Below are 18,247 nucleotides of genomic sequence, written 5' to 3'. Positions count from 1 at the left end.
TTGCTCTTTATTCAGTTTTTAAGAAAACTGCAAAAATAAGAACAATAATTTAATAAACTACCAACAACCACTAGCAATAAGATGAGAACAAATTAATGAAAGAAGGCTAAATTTAGCTTTTGTTTGGACAATGCAGTACAGCTGTCTTCTCTTTCGGCTTTCAAAGCTAGTTTCTGGATAAAGTATGTGTTGGGCGAAAGCTAATACAAGCACAAACATACACAGTCAGTTTTGTACAAAGAAGAGCAGTATAAAAATGGGAAAACATTCATGACTATCTACAGTTATACAGGATGTATCTTTACACACAGTATATATTATCCTTACAATTCAAGGATAATATCTTGGAAGAATGTGAGCTCGTGCTTCCTAGAAGTTTCTGATTCTGGAACAAAACAGATTTTTTATAAAAGACTAGCACAATAAATAAATAAAGTCAATGATATATCACAAATCTGGCATAATATAAATAAATTATTTGCAGAATAAGTACATTCCACAAATACAGAATTTATATAAACTCCAATATCAATTTAACATCTAATTGGGTGGAAAAAAACCAGACATTTTCTGACATGCCATAAATAAATTTTCCAAAGAACATGAATCAGTAATTTATCTTCAAATGGAAAATAGATTCATCTTTAGTGGCTAGCAATGTCCATAAAATAAACATAAACACCGTGAGTCAAAAGTATCTTCCAACCAAGTTCAACTTCAAATATCCTATTAGGCCTAATAGCACCAAGAAATAAACTTCAGAAATTAGTTCAGAGAATGTATTAATTCTGAACACGTCTCACTGTTTACTCCTCACATCTCTCTTTCTCTTTGCCAAGGTTTTACATTTAAGGGATTTCTCTTTCAATTTAGATTAAAAATGTGCAACTCAATGTATGTGGCTATTTTTTAACACTGAATAAGAGTAGAAAATAAATAATGAATAGAACTTCAAATATTGTGCTCTTTTTAAAATAAATTTGAAGTAAGTTAAGAATTAGGTGATAAAGCTGAACAGGTCACTTAGTTACTGTTTAAGAGAAATGTTTGGACTAGAAAACCAGTGCATTAAACACTTCTAGTCCAAGTATAGTAAGACTTCAGGTAACAGAAATCAGCCACCAGAGGGAGCCCACATAATCTTGTATAAAGGACATCATTACACAGTGAGAAATCACATATACGCAGATGAGAATTAAGGAAAATAATTGTAATAAATAAATAAATAAATAAAACACCTGTAAATCATTTATAATTCACACAGTAGAACAGTCTGCCTATGGTACTTCCTTTTAGATTCATATTTACACTTGTGTCTGTAGAAATTGGAAAGTCAACTCTGCTGAAAGGTATTATAATTACAATATACTAAATAAACTAAAATGTTTTGTTATGCATTACATTTAATTCTAATATTCAGTATCTCAGAATGTGTCACACCAAGTAATTCAGTATACTGGCTTCAAAATAATAGGAAAGACCTACATACTACTGAAGATTATTAAACTATTCCTTTCAATAATACTGAGGACCAGAATCTTAAAATCAACTGTTATAAGACTCTTTTTCTACATTTGTTTTGTACAGTAAATACACTGATTTATCTCAGAAGCCATTGTGGGTAATGGCAAGAGTGTGAGCCAGATAGAGCTGTTAGCTATGCAACAATTTGACCACAAGCCCTGGATTCAGGCTGTGTAAAGATAAGCTGACAAGGTCGAGATAACCACGTTTGAGGAATGAAAAGAAACAGGACACTGTAACAGAAGGCGATAGGGAACTGCTCATTTAGACGACTAGGAGTGCTTTGTATTGTTATGATGTTTAACCTTAAGGAATGTAACCTTTGCCCAATCAGATCTTAACACACGTTGCCTTTCTGTGTATATAAGCTTTGAGTTGTTGCTTAATAAACGAACGTTCACTTGCAACAAGCTGGGCTCCTGCCCCTTCACTGCAGCAAATGGTGACCCCAACATTCGGGGCTTAGCATAGACTAGCTGCAAGACCCCAAGAATCCTAGAATCAGCTGCTGAAAGGAAGCAGGAAAACGGATCTGTACAATCACCTCCTCATGATTGGTAGATGAGCTTGGGTTGACTATGAGAAATCAAACATCTTGTGAAGAGCGGGATGTTTTTTATATTATGAGGGATTTAATCTCAAAAGCATGAACAGACTCCTAACGCTGACTTAAAACTCATCTTGCGGTGGGTACAGGATAAAATCCTCAATAAGGATTCTTCCACCATTTTTACGCTAGAATTATGGGATTGAGCTGGGGTTAAGTTGTGGGATGCAGCCACTCGAGGCAATTCTGATGTGCAGAAACTTTTAACCCCTTGGAGAACTGTCTTTGAGATTCTTAAATCTAAGGAATCTAAATTGTGTGCTCCTTCCCTTGGTATAGAGGGGGAATCCTCCTTTGATATGACTCCTTTGAGACCCCCTGCTTCATCTGCTCTGTACCCCCCCCTCCTCAAGCCACTCCGCTGCCGCCCTCTGCCCTGCCCATGTTGCTTGCTGCTCCCAGAGATCAGTTCGATCCTGGTTCAGTAAATCTGGTGGGCAAACAGAACTTTTTCCCTCCTGACAATGGTTTGAAGGGGACAGGAGGCAGAAACATTGCTGCTACCACAGTGTAATACGGTGCTTTAGAGAAGAACCTGGTCATGTACAAAAGGACTGCAAAAGGACTGTAAAAAGCCTAGGCAAGCTTATGCTGTTCCGGCTCAACCCTGTCCCGGGTGTGGGAAGAGGCTACACAGGGCGAGAGAATGCCCATCTCCATTCCCTGTTGCTGCACGGCCCTCTGATCTGTCGGAAAATGGGAAGAAGAGCACAAGCCTGCCTGAGCCAGCCTCTGCCTGGGCAGCTCACTGAGACCAGCTACCGCCGGAAGCGCAGGAGTGGATGTGGCCCCCACCCAGTCAGTGATGCTGACCGATACCAACGTGACTCTTATCCCAGCAGCTATCACGGCTCCCCAGTGGGAACGGGCGCAGAGCCCTCCTGTTAGGACATTCTTCTGTTAAACGGATGGGTCTTTTTATTTTACCAAACGGATGATATATTAACAGCAGCAGAACAAGAAGAGATGTTTGCAATGCTAATACAGTGAGGTCAACATCGTTTACAAATTTTACAAGCTTCTGATCCAGATTGCAATTACAGGACAAAACTCCACTCATCACCCATAACATCTGTTACTGCATAATTTGAGTGATCCATCCCTTACTAGAAATGTTTTACTTTCACATGTTCCAATACCTAATGCTGTTACTGTCTGGCTCTGGCAGGACACACCAAGCAGTGTTTGTCTGGCATAGAATCATAGAATCATAGGGGTTGGAAGGGACCTCAAGAGACCATTTGAGTCCAACCCCTCTGCCAAAGCAGGTTCCCTACACGAGGTAGGGACTGGCATGAGACTGCTACATGATAGCAGTTGGATGTGCATCGAGTCTTTCAAATTTCTGCAGTCCAACTGAATCAGAACTCCTGAAGCTCACCGTTTTTCTTGACAACTGTTTGACAACTGTTCCACACATTTTTCTTGACAAACATTTGACAACTGTTCCACACACAATCTTACCTCAGCCCACTGTGGTATCAGCATTACAAAGTGAATATGAAACAATGTTATATTTGGTCACCATTCTTAATAATTCAGTTAATTCAGAGGAACTCAAGAGCTACTCTGTTGTGCACATCCCTGCCCTGAGAAAACCTTAAGATGCTAGACAGTACTCTCAACACTACAAAACTAAATTCCTGTGTTCACACAACCTGTGATCACATACTCATGTTTTATTATTAAACGGAACTCAGTATTTTTCCTGTAATGTTATATGCACAGTCTGGAGAACTTGTCTTTTTCTGCCAGCTGAGGAAAGCCTTACACAACACATCCAACAAGTAATACTTTCAGAAAGTACTACTTAGTCTGACATTAGGTAAAGAAACAATCTCCAAGGTATAATCTATTATAAAAATTATCTATTATAAAAGAGTTTATAAGCTAACCAAACAAACCACTGCAACTGTTATAACATTTTGTAACCAACTTCACATACATCTGTTCCGAATATATCAATAAATTTGGATTACATTTAGGAAATAAAATTTATGCGTAAGGACACAGCACAAAGAAGTTTGTGTCAAGGAACAGCATAGTTTAAAAGCCTCCTCAAAGATCTACACTGAGAGACTCAGAGCTACAAACTGTTATGCTTTATGAACACAAGCCCTACAAATGCACAATAAACTGCTTATCAAATTTCTCAGAAACATTTAACATCAAAGTGAACAAATTCTGAGAATTCAAAATATAAGTACCTTACAACGATAGCACTTTATACATATAGGGTTTGACATTATTTGAGGGGCGGAAACCTACAATTTTTAAATTAACATTTCTTCCTCTGTTATATTTAATCTCTTACCTGGTCTTTCCTTGCCAGTTCCTTTAGACTCAGCAAATTTCTGTATTAAACTCTCAACTGTAGTATTTGTCATGTTATTAATAAACTCTTCATGTACCTTAAAAAAAAAACCAACAACCAAAAAACAAAACAAAACACATTTTAATTAATGTATTTTTTTACCTTAGAAGTGTTTTGTTTTAACAATAGAGTTAACGTCATAATATTTCCCTATAAAATATAACAAAGAACTTCCAAAAATTAACAGGTATTTTATTAAGGAAATCCCTTTATTGTTTTAGGAGTTGCAAATGTGTTTACAATACAGACATCACAGACATTAATGGAAAATTAAAGAATCCAGCCAGATGTCAGGTGTAAGATTTACTTCTACTTCTTCTTCCTAAGCTACTTTTCCACCATTTTCTAGATTTGTCAAAAACATGTTCCATGGCAGGAAGACAAGATGTCCCTCAAACCAGCACCAGTTGAGGGTGTGAACAGTTACTGCTCTATTATCACACGTCCCACCTGCTTCAGTAAATGCACTACTGTTACACTGTTTTTGGTCTGGCAAAGGAACAACCACATGCTGTTAATAGGAAGTTTTTCAAATAAGGCAGTACATATTTGCCTAAGAAACAAATAGCACAACCCTTGTGACTACCATTCATGAGCAAAAAACTAAATACTAAGAAAAACAGTGACTCAAACAAAGCACTCAAATAAACCTGTACTGCAACATATTAAAAAGTAGATATTTTATAAGGATTGTTAGTTAAACCAATCTGCATCTGAAGAAAATGTACTTCAAAGCTTCTTCTAAAACAAAAGACCTTTTGTACACAAAACCAAAAGTGTATGAAACATTCTTCAAATTGTCAAAATCCTTTCTGTTTTCTTAGCATAAAACTCAGTGATTCATCCTAACAAGTTTTTACAGAATACTATAAGATTTGTGATTCCAAACTTATGAGTGAAACAATAAAGCTGTAAAATTTTTGGTTCATGTTGAATTTAAGAGATGAAATAGATTTCCAGTACAGTAAACAAAACCAGAGCTGACCCACTCAGTAAGAAATTTCAGAAATGCCTGAAGAAAAATATACACATATCTCAAAGGATTTAAATAGCTATTTGACAGGCAGTCAAATTTCCTTCAGACAGCTGAAAAACAAGTTCAGCACACAGTGTTTCATACATTCAGTAAAAAGAACCAAAACTCCTTGACAGTATTTTAAATCCTCTGGTTCATTATTATTTATCTTCTTTTGGATTAAAAGGTTACTGCTGATTTTAAGATGTGATCCACAACATAGTAAAGAATGTTCTGTTTAGTAGTAGTTAAGAAAAAGACATAGCTTAATCAAAATAAACAAATGATAATATAAAAATTACCTCTCCTATTTGTAAATGGGTATCCTTTATGGTATTTGACAATGATTCTATAATCTCTTTCATATGAAGAAGATGCGTTTCTTCAATGTCTTGAAACTTCTGTAAACCAATACAAGTCATTATTGGTAACAATTACTGAAATGCTAAGCCTTAAACTACAATAATTACATATTCTAAACAACAACAAAAAATCAACAATTTTTTTCAGATCATTATTACAATTATTATGGTTTTTAACACAGAGAGGTGCAAAAATCCATGAATTGCAAAAATAATATGTTTCTTAATATACCCTTTTGGACCCATTACCAAGCTTTTTCACTGTCTTTTTAAACTTTCAACAACCTTGTTCTTTCAAAAAATCTGACCTTTTTTAACTAAGAAAAAATGGGGTTGAAGGTTGTTCTAAAAAGAATCTATTTTCTCTGTTACTTGCATTACTGAAAAGTTTAATCTGCTTTTTTATCTAATTCCAGTGATTCTATTTCCAGATCTGCTTTGCACCTCCTCAGCACCCTCTCTTTCCTTCTGGTCACAACAGATATTTGGATTTTGGGTTTGGTTTCTTTTTTTTTCCTTTCAGTTAAATCCAACTCCTTTCTTCTACTTTGCTTCATTCATTTGATCTTTAAATTGACCACATGTAACCTTTGTAATTTGTCTGCAATTCTTTCCACTGTTTCACCATACCCAGATTTCCGATAAGCATTCTAAAAGCACTGCAAACATTTTCTTTTTTGAGGACTACCATAAGGGACTTAAGGGGACTGGGGCACTTAGTGGACAGAGTGTGTATAGGACACATTTTCCTCTATCCCTCAAGTGGCGGGGAGCAATACGAAGGGGAGCAGGAAAATCATTCTCATAAATACACAGCTGAGAGGCTAGTGCAATCAGAACAATTTTGTTTTGTTGTTGCTTTACCATGGGGCAGTTTATTTGGCACCTGGCCTGATGTCTGCTGATGGGTCTCACCTTTCTCACAGGAGGAAATGGATCTTTACCCAGAAGCTGGCAGAACTTGCTGAGAAGGCTTTAACCTAGACATGAAGGTAATGGAATAAAAACAGGCCTGCTAGAGATTAGCAGAGGGGAATGATAGGATGAGGGGTGAGGTGAGAGGCTCGGCTGAAGTGCATCTATACCAACACACATAGCACGAGCAACAAACAGGAGGAGCTGGAAGCTACTGTACAGCAGATCAACTATGAATTAGCTGCCATTACAGAAACATGGTGGGATCACTCCTATGACTGGAGTGCCACAATGGATGTTGATAAACTCCTCAGAAAGGACAGGGAAGGGAGAAGGAGTGGTTGCATGGCTATGTTAGAGAGTGTTTCAGTGCCAGTGATCTTGGGGCAGCGAATGATAAAGTTGATTCTCTATGGGTAAGGATCAGGGGGAGAACCAACAAGACTGACATGCTGGTGAGGGTCTGTTACAGACCAGCTAACCAGGAAGAAGAAATTAATGTGATGCTCAGTGAGCAGCTGGCAGAAGTTGTGTGATTACCAGGCCTTGTTCTTGTGGGGGACATCAACCTTCCTGATATATGTTGGAAATACAATGCAGTGCAGAAGAAGCAGTCTAGGAGGTCTCTAGAATATATGGAAGATTAATTCCTGCTGGCAAGAGAGTCTACCAGGAGAGGTGCCCCACTAGACCTGCCATCCACAAACAGAACAGGACTGATGGGAGATGTGGAGGTTGGGAGCCGTCTAGGACAGAGTGACCACAAAACTGTAGAATTCTTGATTCTCAATGAAGTTAGGGAAGGGGACAGTAAAACTGCTACCTTAGACTTCCAGAGGGTAGACTCCGAACTGTTCAGGATGCTGACAGGGAGGGTGCCTTGGGATTCAGTCCTGAAGGGTCAAGGGGTTCAAGAAAGCTGGTCCCCCCCTCAAGAAGGAAGTCTTAAAGGTACAGAAGCAGGCTGTCCCCCTGATCCTCCAGATGTGCCTATGGGGAGGAAGACTAGTGGGATGAACAAAAAGCTTTTCCTGAGGCTCTGGGGGAAAAACAGAATGTACCTCCTGTAGAAGAAGGGACAGGCAATTCAGAAAGAGCACAAATAAGTTGTAGGTATGTGCGGGGAGAAAATTAGAAAGGCAAAAGACCAGCTTGAATTTAACTTGGCTGTATGGGTAAAAGAGAAAAATCTTCTTTACAAATACATTAACAGTCAGAGAAGGGCTACAGAGAATCTCTGTCCTTTACTGGATGCAACAGCAAATAAGACCACTAAGGTTCTTGATGCCTTCTTTGCATCTGTCTTAGAAGTCAGACCAGTTATCCTCAGGGTACTCTACCCCTTGACCTGGAAGTCTGGGATGGGGAGCAGAATAAACCTCCCATGATTCAGGTAGAAATAGTTAGAGATCTACTACTTCCACAACTCCATGGGCCTGGATGGGATACAGCTGAATATGCTGAGGGAGCTGGCAGAGATGACTGCCAAACTGCTTTCCACCATCTATAAGCCCTCCTGGTCAACTGGGGAGGTCCCAGAGAACTGGAGACTTGCAAGTGTGACTCCCATCTGCAAGAAGGGTTGTAAGGAGGATGTGGGGAACTCAGGACCATCAGCCTGACTCCAGTGCCAGAGAAGATTATGGAAGAGATCTCCTTGAGGGAGATCATGTGGCACATATAGGGAAAACGAGGAGATCAGGCCTACCCACCACAGGCTCATGAAAGACAGGTCCTACTTGACTAACCTGATCTTCTATGACTGAATGACCTGCTTGATGGACAAGGGAAAGGCTGTAGATGTAGTCTACATAGACTTTAATAAAGCCTTTACACTGTCTCCCACAGCATTATCCAGGAGAAGTTGGCAGCCTGTGGCTTGGATAGGTACACCTCTTGCTGGGTAAAGAACTGGTTGGAAGGCCAGGCGCAGAGAGTGGTGGTGAATGGAGTTAAATCCAACCGATGACTAATAACAAGTGGTTTTCCACAGGGGTTATTTATGGGGCTCATCCTATTCAATATCTTTATTGATGACCTGGATAAAGGCACTGAGTGCACCCTCAGTAAGTTTGCAGATGACACTGAGTTGGGAGAAAGGTTGAGGGCTGAAGTCAATGAGATGAGGCTCAACAAGATCGAGTGCTGGCTCCTGCACTTGGGCCACAACAACCCTAAGCAATGTCACAGGCTTGGCGCAGAGCAGCTGGAAGACTGTGTTGAGGAAACAGACCAGAGTGTGCTGGTTGATTCCTGGCTGAACTCGGGCCAGCAGTGTGCCCAGGTGGCCAAGAAGGCCAATGACATCCTGGCTTGTACCACTGCAATGTAATCAGCTCTGGTGAGGCTGAACCTTGAATACCGTGTTCAGCTTTGGGCCCCTTATTACAAAAGAGACATTAAGGCCCTGAGTGTGTTCAGAAAAGAGTAATGAAGCTGGTGAGAGGTCTGGAGCACATGTCTTACGAGTGATTGAGGGAAATGGGATTGTTCAGTCTGGAGAAGAGGAAGCTCAGGGGAGATCTTTCAGCTCTCTACAATGACCTGAAAGGAGGTTGAAGTGAGGTGGGATTTGGCTTCTGCCCCCATGTAACTAGCAATAGGACAGCAGGAATGACCTCAAGATGCAAAAGTGGAGATTCAGGTTGAATGTTAGGAAAAACTTCTCCAAAATTGTGGTTAGGTACCAGAATCATACAATCCTTAGATGGCCTTTAAAGGTCATCCAGTCCAACTCCCCTGCAATGAACACAGACGTGCACAGCTAGATCAGGTTGTTCAGGCCCTTATCCAGCCTCTCCTTCAAAGTCTTCAGAGACAGGGCATTCTCTTCTCCAGACTGAACAGCCCCAGCTCTCTCTGCCTATCCTCACAGGAGATGTGTTCCATCCCTTGGATCATTTTTGTGGCACTCCTCTGGATGCACTCCAACAGGTTTATGTCTGTCCTGTATTGAGGAGGTGGAGTCACTGCCCCTGGAGGTCTGGAGGTGCTCAAGAAACATGTAGATGTTTAATGGGAAATTCTGCTGTCAGGTGGACACTTGGACTGGATGATCTTAGAGGTCTCATCCAGCCTTGGTGATTTGGTGATTCTATGATCTCCAATGGCCCATTCCTAGCTCAAAAAGAAAAGTGTTCTAATCCTCCCTAACAGTGACCCATATTAATCTTTACATATTTCTTCACTTCTGATCTCTATTCTCCTGATTTCCTTCCTATTTCCTTAGTTGTCTTTTCAACCACATCCGAACTCTGAGCACCTTTAATTTCTCTCTATAGTTTTACAGGGTTCTCTGAAGATCATCTTTTTACATTTCCTACCTCCTTGTACTCTGATTCACAAATGTAAGCACAACTCAGGCAAATTATATATCTCTATCCTTTAAACAGTCCTTCTTTTGCCACACTTATATGCCTCTCTAGCCACCAATGAAGCAGATTAATGTTTTGTTTTGTTTTGTTTTTTCCAGCAGCCATCCTTCTGGATTACAGAAGATACGGTCATCCTCTGTAGCCCATTCTATGATGCCACTACTTTTACTGACTGCTAATTAGATAAACTACATTGTTTTGCTTTCCAAGCTATCCACCGTCTATGCCTATAATATCTATTCTCAGTCATGATAAAGGTATTAGCACTTGCATCTAACCTGATTTTCCACCCTGCTTCTATACCTAATAGTTACCTAAATTCGAAGTGAATTTTTGAGATTATGCCAACGCTGATTTCTTCATGCTAGTTTAGAGATCCACATGATACTCAGCAAAACTGACTACCACTCTCCTTTAAACACTTCTCTATGATGCATATCAAAACAACCATCCATTCAGAGATCTCTACCTATTATGTCAGTGGATAGTACTATCTCATTCCTTCTCCTCACCTCTCACAGTTCCCTTATTTCTTGCTTACTGTTCTATACTTAATAATTAAAGTTTTTGAAAGAGAAGGCATCTTGGCCTTGCAGATCACATAACACAAATGTTCTGATCAAGGACTATACAAATACTGTAATATGACTACATAATTCATATCACAGGTAGAATCATTAACAGACATAAACCAAATGGTTTATTTGCGCTTTTGAAAGATCGCTTTGTTCTGAAAGGATATAGTGGAACATTAAAAAAGTCACTTTTTTTTTCTATAATAAAAGTGAAAAAATCTTTGACAGTATCTGTAATTGTTCAATTAAGCATACACAGTTTTTCTAAGCTGTAGACATTATTTTCCATTAAGTTTTACAGAATGAAGAATTAATAAATGAACTTTATTTACATGTAGACTGCTCAACACTGAAGTTGTTCAAATAACCAACTGTATTCAATTCTAGCTAAGACATCAGGCTGACAAAAAAAAGTTTTGCATATTCATCTATTATGATTGATTCCAATAGGCTATGCAATATATTTAAATGTTTTAAAATGCAATGTTTGGAAATAAGCTTCTAACAAGCTTGCAGGAGAGATGTCATTTTTTCTTAGCAATTGCAGAGCAATTGTATAGTGCAACTACAGTTTTACTCAGAGAAAAAAAAATCTTTCAGTGTGAAGAATTTCTGTAGAATCCCATTTCTGGACAACAAACCAAACTATATTTATATCCCTCTGTAACTGTAATACAATCTTCCATGTTTATTCCAGCAAAAAAACACAACCTGCAATTCAGTCTCTCAAAATCATGCAGTACAAGTCATTTCACTTTAACACTTTAACCGGGAAAGATAATAAATAACATAAGGGAAAAATACATAAAATTTATACAAGGAATTCAGTGGAGACTGAAAGAAGAGGATATCTAAGTGAAAACATTACTACCTGATTACCTAGAACAAAGCCACAGCAATTCAAGATGCTGGCGCTTTCAGAATAAGTTTATCTGAACAGCCTAAGACACTCCTCTGCACCGGAAGAGCAGAGAATGACTCGTTTCTCATTTATTTTTTTCTAGATAGGAGTTGTAGTGAACAGCTTTAGTATATTTTGTAACCTTTCTTTATCATCTGTGTTGAGTAACTATACAGAGATCAGCAAGACCAAGTTATAATGAGTTTTCAAAGCAGCAAAGCAGTTATTAAATTTTGAAGAATACAGCTTTTAATACATCAATCTACATGTATCTTCTTCCTACAAAATCTTAATTTCCACGAAGTGAAGGAAAATACTAACACTTTTCTACTTCTACATTTACCATGCAAGTATGACTTAACTTCCCCCATAATTCCATCCTGCTTAAAAGTTAAACTTTGAAACTAAGAAGAACAAAGGATTTCCAACCAAAAATAAAATTCTATCTTGTGAAAGCTTTTTGAATCAAAAAACAAAAACAAACACAACCCCTAGACAAATAATTATGTCAAACAAACATAACTAACAGCAGAAATGGTAAGTTATGGTTTTTTTTGAAATTTGGGACAATGAGAAAATGTCTGCTATCAAGAGTTTTGGGTAAGAAATTAATAAGGAGCAGCAAGAGTAAACACAGAGAGAACCTGTTATCTTCTGTAGTATAGTGGAACTTCTTAAAATTCCAGATATTTATTTGACATTTGAGTAATGCAAGGGTTTCTGACCACCTCAGATAAGCCCCAAAGGGAAAACAGTTAATCAAGTAGTTACTGAAATGTTTTGTCAGAGTGATAACGAGAAAAACATGATTCAGTAACTCCTATGAATGAATTTTGGCTCACTAAAAATTTATTCAGAAACTCCCTCTGGAATGCTAGCATTCCAGTGTGTCATTCAAGGATACTTCCATCAAATACATGTTGTCACTGTTTGTCTTTCAAACCGATTACTTTTGACAGTACAGCTTACATCAATTTCCAGAGGAGATCATTCTATTTCAAAACAATTCTTCAAAAGCTTTTATTTAAGGCATCTTCAGAGAGATAAAACAGAACATATGAATCCATTTCAAAAGAACCTCATTTAATATAACACTTACTTGCGCCGTTTCTGTCATTTTCTGTTCAAAATCAGATTTAACTGCAGCATATTTCTCCACATACAGTTTATAGGTATCTGTAGCTTTCTTCGATTTAACTGTTGCCTACAGATCGATACAAAAAACATGAACTGTCACACACACAATCTGATCCAAGGTTTATAATATTATTATTAAGAGAAAGCCTAGAATGATCTAAGAAAATATTGAGGTGTATTAAAGCAGTAAAGTATCATAACAAATTTTTACTATGAAGCAACTTATATTTGAGCTCTTACAGATTTCTGTTTTAAAACTTCTTGTAAGGTGTGTAGAAAGGCAACAGAGTAACTACCTAACTTAAATCCTTTCTCCATATCATCTAAGACTAACTTAGAATACTTATTTTTAAATCAGTATTTCAAAGCATGTATTACTGAAATTAACTATTTATCTGACACATCAAATATATATAGATATTCAACAGAAAACCAGGAAGAAAGCCAGGATACAATATAGAATAAACAGTACAGCTCTGAAAGAATCAAACACTTTTGTTTTTGTTTCTCTAGAAGGTACAGTTCTCTGTTAAAAGTGAATGAAGGAAAATAGGAATGTGGAAAAAATAATGAAAGCAGATTAAGAGAACATATTTCAAAATAAAATTTCTGTAGAACACACTGATAAGACAGATTCCAGTAGCTCAGATTTGTTTACAGTAGTACTTCATGAGTTTACAAGCTACTGATATTTTTCACTGTTTTTTAGTAGTAAACCATACTTTTCTGGTGGATGACAGGTTGGCTGCGAGCCAGCAGTGTGCCCTGGTGGCCAAGAAGGGCAGTGGTATCCTGGGGTGCATTAGAAAGAGCATGGTCAGCAGGTCGACGGAGGTGATCCTCCCCCTCTACTCTGCCCTGGTGAGGCCTCACCTGGAGTACTGTGTTCAGTTCTGGGGTCTCCAGTACAAAAAAGACATATCCTGGAAGGAGAGGAGGACCACAAAGATGATAAAGGGCCTGGAGCACCTTCCTTATCAGGAAAGGCTGAGAGACCTGGGTCAGTTCAGCCTTGAAAAAAGAAGACTCATAGGGGATCTGATCTACATCTATAAATGCCTAAGGTGCTAGAGGCAAAGGGATGAGGCCGGGCTCTCCTCAGCAGTGTGTGGTGACAGGACAAGGGGACAAACTGAAACATGAGAAGTTTGGCACAAATGTGTGTGGGAACTTCTTCTCAATGCAGTGACGGAGCAGTGGCACAGCTGCACAGAGAGGTGGTGGAGTCTCCTTCTCTGGAGACGTTCCAGACCCGCCTGGACGCCTACCTGTGCAACCTGGGCTAGGGAGCTGCTTTGGCAGGGGGCTGGACTCAATGAACTCCAGAGGTCCCCCTACAATTCTGTGATTTTTCTGTGTACATTGTATTCTTAAAAGACAAAAGGAAATACAGGAGAATCACAATATTACATGGACAGGAAAACAACAAAATGATTCTTTCTGGTAAAAGAAGTTATTTTCAGTGTTAATTGTACAACATGAGATTACGCTTTTTGGTATCACTGAAATTGCTATTTCCAAGTTAAAAGCTTAATATTATTCTCATCACCTTTTTTCTGCCTTCTTCTTTCAGGAGGACTATTTTTCACTGAAATTTCCCACTAGTTTAAACAATTCATAAATCATTTTCAGATAATGACATCAGTAAAGACTGCATGTTTACTATTCTAGTTTTGAAACCTTCTTGCGAATGAACTCTATTGCTTCCAAAGTAAAAACAGCAATTACTACTCACTTGCACTGAGTTGCAGAGCTGACCACTAGCTATAATTTCCCAATGAATTAATACCAAGATGCACTCCAGAAGGAGACTATTTCATTGTGCAATTTCCATTGAAAGATAATTGAAAATTCTAATTAGCATTTGTTCACTGGGGAAACATTAAAGTCTATAGTATGAAGTACTATGTAATTGAGCTCTATATAAATGGGATTTTGACACCAGCAAAATATTCTCTGCCTCTGATAATCATGTTTGACTATGAGCAGAATCATGAGTGTTGTGTGCTTAAGAACACCTCCACAAAATAATTATTCAGCATGGCAGGCAAAATGAAGAAACATGTGAACACTGCATGATTACCTACTTATCTTTTCCAAAGACAGGAAGTGTCTACTCTCAGGTACAGCAATTGCTAGAATTCTATTTAGAAGATTAACACTAACTGAAAGAATAAGGATCAGTCAAGAGTTTTTTTGTCAAGTCACTATAAACAGAGAAGTTAACATGCCAGAGAACAACAGGAAATTATTACACAAGCTAGCACTGCCAGTTGCAGTAAAAATTGCAAGCTTTCGGATTTCCTTAGATTCTTCAGTCAAGTATATCTCTAAATGTAAAGTATTATGATAAGCTCTTAGCATACTGGTATGGATTCCCTGCTTTGCAATAAAGTGACTATTGTATGATTTTGATAAAAACATCTTTCATGTTCTGCTAACCATAATAAAACTATTCTCTGCCAAAAGAAAAATAAATGAAAGCAATCCTTATCATGTTATTGAAACTACAAGTGTAAATCTGAATAATGATGTGACAGAAATGATGTGACAGTCACAGTTGCTGGTTCCCAGCCAAAACTTTTTTTTAAGCATGATCTGAGTATCAACCACACCCTAATTGTTTGAAAAATAAAAAAAGTGCTCAGGGAAGATGTATAAAGCAGTAGAAAATTGCCTTTATCCCACGATGTTTCCCCTCTCTTTTCTTCTACAGCTAAACAGACATTAGTGAGACTTTCTGTTTGTTTGTTTCTGACTAGACAAGGGATTGCAGTGTTACATCTCAAGAGCAAGCCTTCCATCAGGTCAACATTTCCTACTGAAAAAATTCAATTTATTTTCAAGAGATCAGAAAAGCATACAATTTCAGTAGACTGTCAAGAAAACATCAGCGGTCTCACACAATCCTTATACATATCTAGAATCCAATATGGACTCCCATTTGTAACACAAACCAGGAAAAAAATAGGTTTTATTGGAGATAAAAACAATCAAAGCACGGTCAACAGGGTAATTTTTGTCATCAGTGAACAAATGTTATTTGTTTGTATCCACCAAGATAGCAGAAAAAAGGCACTAAGATCATTCAAGAAACAACAGGTTCCTATACAAATCAGATAACTGAAACAGAAAAAGGGAAAGGTGTTAAGATTAAAAAAGGGAAGACACAGAAACAGGGAAACACAACTACCTTCTTCTACTACTAGCTTGTCTCCTTAAAACAGCAAGAACTTTCAGTGTTCCCTACCCTCTGCTTGGTACTGGTGAGGCTGCATCCAAAATGCTGTGTTCAGTGTTGGGCTTTTCAGTGCAGGACATACTGGAGAATGAAACTAAGGGCTCCTTCCAACCTCAGCTATTCCGTTATTCTATGACATGATGAGGGAGATGCAGCTACTCACCCTCCAGAAGAAAAAGCTCAAGGGGAATCTTATCAGTGTATTTGAAGGAAGGGTGTAAAGCAGTGGCACCCAAGTCTCACTGCAGTGGTACCCAGCCACAGGGCAAGAAAAGCAACTGGCAAAAACTGTGGCAAAGAAAACACTTCTACACTGTGCCAGTGATAGACCACAAGCACACGCTGCCCAGAGAGATTGTGGAACCCTCTCCTTGGAGACCTTTAAAAGCCATGACAGTAGCCCCCTGGGCTACTGGGTCCTGGTGTGCCTAGTTGAACAGGAGGATTGCAGCAGATGACTTCAGAGGTCTTTTCAAATCTCAGCCACTCAATGATTCTGTGAATGGATCAAACTCTCCCAGGACACAAGGACAATGCTGAATACAGCACCAGGATACTTGTCCTTAAGGGTTTTGGTCCATGTAACTTAAATTAATTCTGCAACTCCTGTAGTTCTGTGAAAGTAATGCTAACTTGTTTTTCTTCTCAATGGAACAGACTTCAAATACTCTTATAATTACTTTGTCTCAGTTGAAAGGACAACAAAAGTTCCTTCTTCTTAACTCATTCACATCAAGTACAGTCATTGAGTGTTGGAATATTTACCTAAGAAAATGTGTCCAAGAATGTAACAGATGCTGAAATAATTACATACAATTTCTGTAAAGCTACTAAGGAAAATTATATTATCCAAGCAATCATGGAGTAAAGAATGAGAACTGCAGTGAAGTTAGAACAGATAAGGAAGTGTAAACAAAACATAGAAAGGCATTCAAAGAATTTACATAATAAAATAACCACAATTTACCCATTTTAAACTCTTTCAGAGCATTTTCCTTGCTAGTGCAACATGAATGTATTAGATTGACAACACGATGAATTTTAAAAAAGACTTTATAGAACTACCTTATCAATTTCTCTTGGTGTTGCCCCTTCCTTTTTCAAACGTTCTTGTTCAAGACATTTTGCATTGTAGTTTTCCTTTGACTTCTGTAACGCCTGAGTGATACTTTGAATGTTTTGCACTGCTTCTAATGTTCCTGAAACTTCTTCTTTAGTCTGTCAAATATTACACAGTTGTCAAAAACAAATAAATTTAATTTCAATGTTAATAAGTCTTTGGACAAGCATAGGAAAAAAATCAATAACCTTTTTATAAGCTTTAATTTGTTCATCTCCATACTTGTGAACTTCCTTTATTAGCTCTTGTAATCTCCGCACGAGATCCAAGTGGCAGCTTGCTAGTTTTTCTGTGGACGTTTTGAAAACATCCCAAACTGGTGCAAATGTCCTGGGTTGAGGAAAAAAAAAAAGTTCATCAGGACTTCTTCCTTAAAATCAACTAGACTGTGCTCAATAGTGCTAAAGCAGAATGAGTATCTTTATGGAAATTAAGCTTTGTTTCTAAACTGAAACAAAGAAACAAAGACACCAACAACTGCCATAAATTATGTAATTTTTAGATCTTTCAAATGTACAGTAAGCCACTCAGAAAGTAACATCCTATTTATTTCCTTGGAAACTATAACAGATATAAGGAGCACAATAACATTGTTTGAGAGGGCAAATTACAAAACACTCTTTTTCAACACAGTCACCACCATGAGCTACGCATTTTCACCAGTGATGAACATGAGCCTGAATGCCACACTTGCAAGAATTTGAACCAGTGGAGGTGACCCACTGTCACTACTGCTGAAACACACCACTCATCACCTCACTGTGCTCATATCCACTGTTTGGTCTCCAGAAACATTCACTAAGTGTTGAGGAACATCAGTGGATTGCCCCTCTGCTACCATGTGTCATACAGCAACAAAGTGTAATGGAGTGAATATAAGTGGGAATGTTCAACCTCTACAGCCATGCTACCAACATCATAATATTACTTTTGGAGCATCCTTCATACTATCAAATAACATGAGTACTTTCTGATTTTCCCTCATTACAGTCGATATAGATAAAATGTAAACGCTGGTTCACTTCTCAATCAACACATACAATGATAAATACTATTCCTAAAGAACAAGAACATTGCTAAAGAACAAGAACAAGAAGAATGC

At 38.1% G+C, this 18,247-nt stretch overlaps 1 protein-coding gene across 3 annotated transcripts in view; it reads right to left on the bottom strand.

The window, feature by feature from the left end:
- The window catches only part of FCHO2 (FCH and mu domain containing endocytic adaptor 2), a 91,394-nt gene that overhangs the window by 58,889 nt on the left and 14,258 nt on the right, over positions 1-18,247 (bottom strand). For all 3 annotated transcript variants that reach the window (XM_065744200.1, XM_065744199.1, XM_065744201.1), the window contains exons 4-8: positions 17,334-17,475; positions 17,091-17,243; positions 12,747-12,851; positions 5,823-5,921; positions 4,446-4,542 (exon numbers count right to left, since the gene is read on the bottom strand). In XM_065744200.1, coding sequence (XP_065600272.1) covers positions 4,446-4,542; positions 5,823-5,921; positions 12,747-12,851; positions 17,091-17,243; positions 17,334-17,475 — 596 coding nt within the window. The remainder of the gene's footprint in view (positions 1-4,445; positions 4,543-5,822; positions 5,922-12,746; positions 12,852-17,090; positions 17,244-17,333; positions 17,476-18,247) is intronic.

The sequence above is a fragment of the Cyrtonyx montezumae genome, unplaced genomic scaffold (assembly GCF_038088225.1).
Source record: "Cyrtonyx montezumae isolate F1298 unplaced genomic scaffold, pur_monq_1.0 scaffold_30, whole genome shotgun sequence".
In the NCBI taxonomy this organism is placed as follows: Eukaryota; Metazoa; Chordata; class Aves; order Galliformes; family Odontophoridae; genus Cyrtonyx; species Cyrtonyx montezumae.
This window is presented reverse-complemented; position numbering and strand designations above follow the sequence as displayed.